Source organism: Sinocyclocheilus anshuiensis, unplaced genomic scaffold (genome assembly GCF_001515605.1).
Source record: "Sinocyclocheilus anshuiensis isolate Anshui unplaced genomic scaffold, SAMN03320099.WGS_v1.1 scaffold822, whole genome shotgun sequence".
Lineage (NCBI taxonomy): Eukaryota > Metazoa > Chordata > Actinopteri > Cypriniformes > Cyprinidae > Sinocyclocheilus > Sinocyclocheilus anshuiensis.
The window spans coordinates 1,059,590-1,070,183 of record NW_015539892.1 but is presented as its reverse complement, the minus strand read 5'-3'; the positions used below and the strand labels follow the sequence as shown (position 1 = coordinate 1,070,183).

The following is a 10,594-nucleotide window of genomic DNA, read 5'->3' as shown; positions in this document are numbered from 1 at the left end:
TTACACCTTTACAAAGCTTCTCTTGCGCATGCAAATTTAATTTACGCTTACAGTCTTATGTACACTTCCACAAATATTACCCTGCGTATGCAAATCTTTTTGACGTCGTTCTACCTTCATAACATCTCCTTTCGGTTTCTTCACTTTTGGAAGTACATGAGCGTGAGTATGCGATGACAGTAGTTTTATTTTTGCCTGGACTAACTATACCTTTAAGTATAGGCACACGTGAAAGTGTACGGTTTAGTTCCTTGGATGGACTTGAGAGCTGAGCTGTGCGCGCGGGTCGCTACTTGTCAATCCAAAATGATTCGCTATTAGCTAGCAAGCCAGTGGGGAAAACATCACAAGTGTTTTAAATTCAGTGAGACAAAATGAGCGTCTGATCATTTTAGCTTTCTAGTTCACACGTTGGTTACGCCGTAGTCACACTTTGAAGCGATACGCTAACAGTTATTAAACGTTGAACTCGATTGACCTTGAATCGTTTACCTTTTTTATGAATTTGGACATTAACCATTTTTTTTAACCGTAGTCTCATAAACCAGAAAAGAAATCATGTCTCATGTCCAGAACAGAAAACGTCTCGTAACTTATGTAAGTTACTCAGACACACACGCCCCCTGGACTCCATTCAAGTCTGTAAACTCAGCTATGTGCATTACACATGTATATATTTAACTAAAATATTAAGCAGAGCTTTATATTTAAGTGTGTTTGTGTATTAATAGGTGTACTTGACATCTGGCACGTTGTGCGGTTACTATTCAGAATGACTCCGCGATTTAGACCCTGGCGCGAACCGCTTTAAATGGGCGCTGTCACTTTAAGAAATTCTGCACGCTCATGGTTACATTGGACTTGTCCTGTTATGTAATAATAATACATCAGTTAATTCATAAGAAGTACTGGCTGAAGCTTATAGTTTGCCTTACTATAATGCAGATTATATAGGGTTATCTAATAGAAGAGGGTAATATTAGTCACCATTATTAGTCATGACTATGAAAGCGGATGAAGTCATCTGGTATTGTGTATCTTGGGAGGGGGTTTTATGGTTGTATTTATAGCTTTTTCAATGCACCATTTGTTCTCTTTTTTCATGTAACAGGTGAGCCACCATGGAGCTGCACAACAAAGACACATTTTCTGAGGATATCCTGCCTGTTGTCATTGTTGGTAAGAGTTGACATTATATATTTGTTGTTTTTGAGCTTTGTGTGGTTAAGATGTGCTTCACTCAGTTCATGTGACATGTGACACCCTATCTTCTATGACCACTCACAGTTGTTAATGCACTTTCTACATGCATAATGCATGCAAAAGCACCCTACTTTTGTTCTATTGTTTCTCTCTCGTTGTCATCTTTGTTCTAGGCCATACTTTTCTGAGCAATTTGAAATGTTGTATTGTAGCCAAGGTCAAGAATTAACTAATGGCCAGGCTCAAATGGAATCTGTGCATGCAGAACTCTACAGAAAGCTCAGCAGCCTTGCACAGAATTGGAATGCATGTTATTCACATGCATGTGCATATTTTGCACATCCATTACCACTTGCATTTATTCAATATTTTGGCTACTTTGATCATGCATGTGCATATTTTGCACATCCATTACCACTTGCATTTATTCAATATTTATTCAATGCTTTCAGCTCAGTTACATTTACCATGTTTAAACGCAAAATCATATCAGATTAAAAACAGTGATAACTGTTGCTCTGTTGCAGTTCCTAAAAACTTTAACAGCTTTTTGGTCAGTAACTTAATTTTATTTAGTCTGTGTGATAATTTTGTACTTGCTGGACATTCTGGCCCTCTAGGATTAATCAATGTTTTTCATTTGTAAATCGCATGAGATAAAAGCATTTCCAGTATTCACATGCATGGCTGTGTTTCAGGTAATGGACCATCAGGGATTTGTCTCTCTTATTTGCTGTCGGGATACACACCTTACTTTTCCCCCGATGGCTTCCATCCCAACCCAATTTTGCATAACAAGCTGACAGAGAACCCTCTTTTGTCTTTGTTTGACCAGGTAATACACACACATAATCCCCCTATATACATTTACCACACCTATTTACATAACCAGTGCTGATTAATTGTATTGTTTCTCACCAAAAGTCTCTATAGACTACTAGAAGGATTAAGGCCCCGATATACTTAAACTAAATTTGAAGAACGAAATGATGTCATCATTTCAAACGAAATCAGGCCAAAACAAAGTTAGTTTTGTGTTTGTTTGGGAGTTCGAAATGGCTTGCCAAAGTGAACTCTCAGGAAAAGTAATGGGTAATTACTTATAATAAAAAAAAATTCGTAATGGGTGCGCTGAGGCTCCGTCTTCCTTCACGCAGAACACTTCTCTGGCTCATTTCGTCTGTTGAGTCCGTTGAGGTAAGATCTCCACGGGAGAAAACATGAACACGCTGGAGATCTGCTTTATAGCAGAAAATGAAGTTGTGCTTCTGATGAAATGAGGCACTTTTTTCATGTTTGATATTGTAAAGCTGCTTGCTTTTAAAGGGGTCATATGATGCTGCTAAAAAGAACATTATTTTGTGTATTTGGTGTAATGAAATGTGTTTATGCGGTTTAAGGTTCAAAAAACATATTATTTTCCACATACTGTACATTATTGTTTCTCCTCTATGCCCCGCCTTTCTGAAACGCATCGATTTTTTCAAAGCTCATTGTTCTAAAAAAGCGAGGTGTGCTGTGATTGGCCAGCTATCCAGTGCGTTGTGATTGGCCGAATACCTCAAGCGTGTGACGGAAATGTTACGCCCCTTACCATATTGTGATGATGCCCTGTCAGGTCGGAGCGATGATTCAAAAACATGAAAACCCATTATAAACGAGGCATTCGTTGCATCCAGTGGGGACATAATTATGGATTATATTGACTTATACTGTCTTTTTACGCGTTGCATCGTGCCGCGTAAACATAAAACCATGTCTGCATTTGTAATCGGAGAAATGACAAACGGGGGCATGTGAGAACGAGCCGTTTTAGGTAGGCGTGGCTGACTCTTAACTTTTATAAAGAATATCTCTTTGCTTGCTGAACATGCTTGCTGTTCTCTCATTTTGGCGTCAGGATGTTCGATAACAGTATACCGCTGCTCACGTATTTCGAACTTTGTTTTACCCATAAACGAAGAACGAAAAAGAACTTTGCTGTGAGTATATCGGGGCCTTTAGTGAATATTGTCAATAGTGACAGAATGTAAGAGCACACGTTCTCATGTTCAAATACAGAAATCAAACCCAGTTTTGTTTTATAATGTGCATGTAGGATCTGGAGTACCTGTGTGAGGGTGTAGAGGGCCGTTCGTCAAACCCTGTGGCTGTGCTCTTCGATGCCCTCCTTCTTCCAGATGGTGACTTTGGGGTGGATTGCGCCTCCCCGCTGATATGGAGACATGAGCCGGAAAGGGCCACACCTCACCTTGTACTGGGAAAGGGACCACCTGGAGGGGCCTGGCATGTAAGTAACCTAGTAATCTAATGCCTCAGCAGTCATATTGTTCTCTTTTTCTGGTTAATTCTACTATTATTATTATTATTATTATTATTATTTTAAAAGGGTGAATGTCACAAATACATGCACGGGTCTCGTTTCACTCCAAAATCTAAAAAAAATAATAATAATTCTTGAGATTTTGGAGACATTTTCCAAAGTGTTATTCTTATTACTGTCATGTGATTAAGAGCAGTGAGTAAAACATAGAAAACGTTCATATGTATTAGTTATGCGATATAGGGTGAAATATGACTTAAATATCTTCAAGAAAGGTTTCATGAGGTTTATCCGAATACACAAGTCAGTGTTTCCCACAGACTTACACTCTATGTGTAGCGGCACTTCCCCTGGGGGAAATATATATGTATATAATGTAAATATAAAACCGAAGACGGGTTTATTGAAAGTGCAAATTAATTCTCTGCCAGCAGGACGCGCTTTAAGAGTGGCAGAAACAGTGGTTTCCCTGGTAACGGCTGTAATTAAAGAAGCACTGTGCTCATGAACGCTACTTTATCAGGCATTATAGGAAAGATGAAATGAAAATGACATCAAAACTTTTCTGAAGACAATCAGTTCCCTTAAAAAAAGATAAATTTATATAAAACACCCGTGCCGCGTTTTGATTTTTAAACGTGTAGTGCTCATGCTTATTCAACAAAGTCAAAGCACTTTGGAAAATCTATTTGTGGCGGTCAGTGTTGATATTGTGGCGGGCCACCACAAATAAGTCAATGTATGGGAAACCCTGCAAGTACAACCCTGTGGGAAGAAAACATAGATGGGAAAGAACTCATGTGATTATTAGTTGCATGCCTGAAAACAACTGCAACACTGTCTTCTATTGGAATTTTGTACCAGTTGATCAGATGTTATTCTTGTGCTTTTCCTGCTTCATACCAAGATGTGAAGTTGTTTCTTATGCTCGATGCCTGCAGGCGATGGAGGGCTCAATGTTGACACTCAGCTTGGCTAACTGGATGGAACTTCCTGGTTTGAAGCTGAAGGACTGGATGAGAGATAAACGAAGGTATAAAGAAATGAAACTGAAACATTCAAATAAAATTAGTCTAGAGAATAAAGGGCTCATCTTTCATACAACATTCATTTTCATACAAGATTCTTGGCATCTTGAGATAAAAATAAGATTCCTCCATTGAGTTAGTCCTAGAACTAAACTGAAACTATTAGGTGACTTGCAGCTGCTCTGTGTACATTTTTCTTTTAAAATACTTTTTTCTTGTCCTAACATAATGTGAGGAGTATAACTAAGTGAGCAATAATTATCTTAATTTCTCTTAAAATGTAAATAACATGGTTTTGAGCCACAATAAGTATAAATATTTTATGAAGTTACAAATGATCAAAATGAACAAAACAATTATCTAACATACTGGTTTGTGTGTGCAGAAATTTACGCAATGACCGGGCCACACCAGCTGAGATTGCGTCGTACTATCAGCACTATGTGACTAAAATGGATCTGGAGAAGAGCTTTGCTTGTGGCACCACCGTGACCTCAGTGTCTCGGGTTTCCCTTGAATCTGGCTGCTCCGTTTGGAAGATCCAAGGCCTCCAGAGAAGAGCAAGTAGTGGTGAAGGAAATGAAGTAATTGAAGTCCCTTTCTCAGTCTATGCAGAGAACGTGGTGCTTGCCACAGGAACCCACGACATCCCAGCCCGTCTCGGCGTGGATGGTGAAAACCTTCCCTTCGTTTGCCACAGCTTCTGGGAGCTGGAGGCTGCCATTTCCTCAGGCCGTTTGGACCGTGCCTCAGAGCCGGTTCTTGTGGTTGGTGCTGGGTTGACGGCGGCGGATGCCGTTCTCGCAGCACACCACTTGAACACACCTGTATATCACGCCTTTAGGCGACCTGTGAGTGATCCGGCGCTCATCTTCAACCAACTGCCCAAGCTCCTCTACCCTGAGTACCACAAAGTGCACCAAATGATGAGCCAACAGCAGCACAAAGTGGGTGAGACGGTGGTTAATCTGTCCAACCAACCTCTTTCTTCACTTGCTGATGGCACCAGCCCGTATACCTGTTACCCTGGTTACCTCAGTTTCCCAAAGCATCATGTAGCTGCCTTCAGACCTGATGGCAAGTGTGTGCTAGAGGATGAGAGAGGGCTACAGACAGTGCTGCAAGTCTCAATGGCGCTCGTTTTGATTGGTGCCCATCCCAACCTGTCATTCCTCCAAGAACATGGTCGCCCACTGGCGTTGGACTCAGAAGAGGCAATCAGTTGTCGGCGGAACCCGCTAGACGTGAATCCATACAAGTATGAGTGCGTGAAGGAGCCAGGGATGTATGCTATGGGTCCACTGGTGGGTGAGAACTTTGTGCGGTTCCTGAAAGGTGGAGCTTTGGCCATAGTGTGTGACATCGCCGAAAAACGAAGTAAAAAACGACAAGAGAAATGCACAACAAGCTCATTGAATATTCAACTGACCAACTGCGCATTGGAAGCATGAAAAGACATTGACTTTAAAGGGGTGAAAAGAGATTTTTGATATATAGCTATCTGGTACTTCCAGAATCCTTCAGAAACGCCACATACATGGCAGAAAATGCTCAGTGGTTCTGCTCTGACTGACACAGAGGAACCAGTTGTTGAATGGTTCCTGACTGTTCCGGCCTCCCACTGCAAGTGCTTGCATGTAGACGTGCAAATGCACTGACACAGATCTTTGTTGTTAATGGCTAACTAACCCGCCTCTAAACATTCATCTGAGTTTACAGACACAGGGTGCTTTAACACTTCAGGGATTTTGTTCATGGCTGCTCACTCGAAACACTACTCATGTTCTCACAGCAATCATGTTCTGTTGTGCCAAATTATTAACATTTGTAATCTCCGTGTTTTCAAATCTAAAATTTCCTTCATGTAAGGAAAACACAAAACTAATCTTTGCCAAGCAAATGATGCTGTTGTATCAGTGTTTGTACTAACACTCTTACTGTCCTCTTCAATGAATGTATAAATCATAGTGGACCGAAAAAAATCTGAAAGATCATTGTAGCATTTCAACTTTTTGTCTTCCGTACATTGCCTTCCCAAGTAAAGCATACAGTTGTAGGGAATCCATTGGTTATACCAGCAAACCAGACTTGAGTGTCTAGAATTGGGGCTCTTAATAAGACGTCCTTGTTTCATGCTGCTGTTACTAACCAAAGTCAAACCTCAGAGAGGTCAGGCTGCACTTACAAAACTGACCACAAGAGGGCCTTTGCACACCCGTGATGGAAGCTAGCAACATTGCATGAGACATGATGATCCTTCAGGACATTATTTGAATGAATGATTAATCCTATATAAGCTTATTTACCGCTGTGTTAACTGTCATGGGCCAAATATATGGCCTCGAAGACCTTTTGATGCAATGAGTAAACTGTACATTTATTTTAAATTTTGTAAAATTTAAAGGCAAATCAAATGCATATCTTGTTCCTTTATGAAAAATGATTTTAGATTCAACGTTGTGATAATAAACTTTTTTTTTAAATCTAAAAACGAATTCTGCTATATTACTTGAATGTACGTTATGATCCCTGGCAGCTCCGATTAAATGTGTTTGTTTAAAATAAATGTTAAAATCGTTTGTACTTTTTTGAAAGAAAAATATGTATAGTTTATCTACATGGGTTGCAGTCAAATACTATTTAAAAAAAATAAATAAAAAAATGGAGCCTGGAAACAATACTGTGCCTTCATGTGTCTGTCTATGGCTGTTACTCTTACTCTGCAGTTTTAAGAATGTTGGTCAAAAAAGTGCAGTTTTTAGAAATGTTTAATACATTGTTCATACTGTTCCGTCCATAAAAGGGTCACATGATAACAATATGGCTTCTGCATGTTGGTTAAACCACACTGATAGATGTATTCTATTGCTTTTAAGGCAAAAGTTCTTAAAATATTTTATTATATTGCTTCACTGCTTTTTTTAATAAGTGGTAATATGAAAGAAAAATGATATATACATAAATATTAAAATGATGTAAACAAAATAAAATAAAATAGGCTGTATATATGCAGTATATACCGTACTTTTTGTAATGCACTGGTATTACATCACATATATTGCAAAACATTACTAAAGTTTCACCACTAGATGTTAGCAAGCAGCTACTACAGCTCAAGGACCTCTGTAGTAGTGCTGCAGTCATGTTTAGAATGCCTTGTAAGATGCTGAATATAATTTAATGTAATTAAAACTGAAATATTTCTTCAGTCAGAAATTGCTGTTTTTGAGAACAGTCTCTGTAAATGAATTCTAAAAATCCCTACTTTTCTTACTTTTAATTATGAACCATTGCAAAAAAAATTAAAAAACTTATTTCGAAACGTATTAATGTATATGTGAACTGATCTGTTGATTTCGTAGCAACACTCAAAATACACTGACTTTGTGAGTCTGGATGTGTGTGCTGCTATGAGTGGGCACATAAGGCTGTGTGGGAAGCTCTTTGCATCTTTGCAAACTGCTGAACAAGGTGACCTCAGCTCTCTCCCACAGACAGACAGGTGGCCACTAGAGGACGTGATGCTGAATTGATCATGTCTGCGTTGCTATGAGACCTGAGCTCAGAGGTGGACTCATTTCATAATGTCAGGTAACAGCACAAGGCTGGGCAAGATCACAATGGTGCTGACTCATAGATGATATGAATCCTTGAAAACCAGCTCACTTGTGTTTAGATAGATATAACAGGATGTAGTTCTGTGTGTTCTGATTCATCTTAATAGAAAGTACATTTTAAATTGCTTAAGGAGAGAGTTTAGCAATTGTGGACAGCGTGTAGTCATAAGTAATCCACTAAATGGTTTTTAAAATGTTTTATAATTATAAATGGTTAAATAGACGTTTACTTGTTCGTCTTAAATGTTTTTAAAAGTACAAATATTTCATATTGTCTCGAAATAATTGTTATGAGGCCATAGATGTATATCTCTTTTATTTACATACATAACTAGTATGTTGATGACAAAAGTAACTGAAAAGCACGAACATTTCCGAAGTACTAATGCTCCGCCCCTTTTTTGAGTTCGTCGCAAGCCGATGCACACAAACGGGTTAGAAAGCGAGCGAGCGAGCCAGGAGTGAATGTTTACCATTCACTCTGGAATCTATCAGGAGTCGAAACTTTAGTCAGGTTTTGCTGTATTAATTTTACCCGGAAAGCTCTTTCAAACTGCAAGCGCTCAAAATAATCATCAGAAGGGATATATCAGCGGGTTGACCGACTGAATGAAACCATGAGGAATAAAAAACACGGCGGTTGTCGCGATCTAAACTAAACGTGACTATAGATCCCGCAGAGCCAAGGTTTTGAAAACGCCGAGCCAGGTACTTTGGCGCAGATTTCCAACGGTCGGTTTTGCCTGCGGGTTTACCTGTGCTTACGTGGCACGTTTTCGACCTGGAGACTTATTGTCAAAAATCCCGTTTTTAGGTTTTTTTATCCACTTGTATCGTGGCGATGCGATGTATTTTCGGAGGTTTAATAAGTTGCGTGGCCGGGACTAGTTTACTTGCGCCGGGCAGCCAATCAGCGGAACAACACTCACTATTTTTGCGTTAATTTATCCTCTTTTGCCTTTTTCACACGATAGCCTTTAAAAACAGCCTCGTACCGCACCCTTCAGATATTGACAGCGGGTTTCGAGGATAGCTTTCACAAGGAGGATAAGTGTCACCGCTGCGCGTGTGTTTTTGGGCTGGTAAAATGGATGCGGGAATGGAGAAGGAGTGCAGCGCTTTGGGAGGGCTCTTCCAAATCATCATGAACGACATGAAGGTGAGTCCCAGATTGAAATAACACACCCGATGCTTTGATTTACCCCCCAACATCATGGGTGGGGTTGGAGTCTGCCTGTAGCCTCAGAATAAGTTATTTTCCAGCTGTTTTGGAGGGTTGGCAACAGTTCTGTGGTTGGCCGGCTGTTGATAGATGTGAATCCAGCCGCCCTGTGATGTGCGTCCCCTTCAAATCACCATTTAAATAGACTGATCATCTCGGATATATGAGTACATTTACTAGTTAGAAAGACTGTATACATTTAGCTTTACGTGTAATATAGTAAAAATATGTGGTTAATCCATCTTCCTTGTTCAAAGGCAGTTCAAAGGCACTTCAAAGGGATTGCTGTCACACTAACATAGAACTAGCATGTTATTAAAATGGTTAATTTGACATGCACCATGGTTGTCTGATAGTACCATGGCAGAACCATATTCATATACCATAGTGTTTGAATTGTACATCAAGGACACTATGGTATTTGCCAAAATGTCATTTAAATATGGTTATGTATTTAAATGAGCCAGGTAGACATGATGGTATAGGAGTATAATATTCATTCAGTACCATGGCATATATCAAAGTGCTGTGCTATTACCCGGTCTAGTTTACAAAATCAATCAGTCTATCTAAAATGTGTCAGCTCGGTTTGTCATCTGTCATTCGTTCTAGTTAACAGTCTCAGCACATGCAGTGTGGTAAGTAATGTCCTGTTGTCTAACAGCAGTGTTGGTGAGCCTGAAACTGTATGAACACTTGTGAGGAACATTGAACACTGGATAGTGTCTTTTAATGTACTGTAAACATAAAACATGAAAATATTCTACAAATACTGCTCATACCAGTTGTTCATCATCATAACTCTGACTAATCATTTGCTTAGTTGAACATGTGTTGTAATGCAGTGGTGTGTGAGTGCACACAGGTGAGCAGGAAGTCTTTAACACGTTTCACATCCTGTCATAAGCATGGCTCAATATGTGACTCAGGCTTTATTCATAGTATTAAAATCTAGACCAGGGGTAGGCAACGTAGGTCCTGGAGTGCCGATGTCCTGCAGAGTTTAGCTCTAACCCTAATCAAACACACCCGAACAAGCTAATTAAGGTCTTCAGGATTACTAATGCCGAGTTTACACTGCACGATTTTCAAACTCGTCAGATCGCCGTTGTTTTCACACTGCGTGAATATCTGAGGTAGCAGTCAGTCGCTGCTGTGTTCACATTGCACGATGGATCGGCGACAGGGGGTTTCACACTGC

The 10,594-nt window shown here is 39.7% G+C and overlaps 2 protein-coding genes across 5 annotated transcripts in view; both read left to right on the top strand.

Annotated features, from left to right (window-relative positions):
- The window catches only part of LOC107685818 (oxidative stress-induced growth inhibitor 2-like), an 8,243-nt gene extending 1,133 nt beyond the window's left edge, over window positions 1-7,110 (top strand). The window contains exons 2-6 of the mRNA XM_016482554.1: window positions 1,112-1,179; window positions 1,902-2,038; window positions 3,302-3,493; window positions 4,468-4,559; window positions 4,940-7,110. Coding sequence (XP_016338040.1) covers window positions 1,122-1,179; window positions 1,902-2,038; window positions 3,302-3,493; window positions 4,468-4,559; window positions 4,940-6,005 — 1,545 coding nt within the window. The 5' untranslated portion in view covers window positions 1,112-1,121 and the 3' untranslated portion in view covers window positions 6,006-7,110. The remainder of the gene's footprint in view (window positions 1-1,111; window positions 1,180-1,901; window positions 2,039-3,301; window positions 3,494-4,467; window positions 4,560-4,939) is intronic.
- Window positions 7,111-8,609: 1,499 nt separating this feature from the next.
- Window positions 8,610-10,594, top strand: part of LOC107685817 (metastasis suppressor protein 1-like) — a 77,143-nt gene continuing 75,158 nt past the window's right edge. For 3 of the 4 annotated variants that reach the window (XM_016482553.1, XM_016482552.1, XM_016482550.1), the window contains exon 1: window positions 8,610-9,330. In XM_016482553.1, the coding sequence (XP_016338039.1) occupies window positions 9,259-9,330 (72 nt within the window). In that variant the 5' untranslated portion in view covers window positions 8,610-9,258. The remainder of the gene's footprint in view (window positions 9,331-10,594) is intronic. The other variant, XM_016482551.1, reaches the window with a different exon arrangement.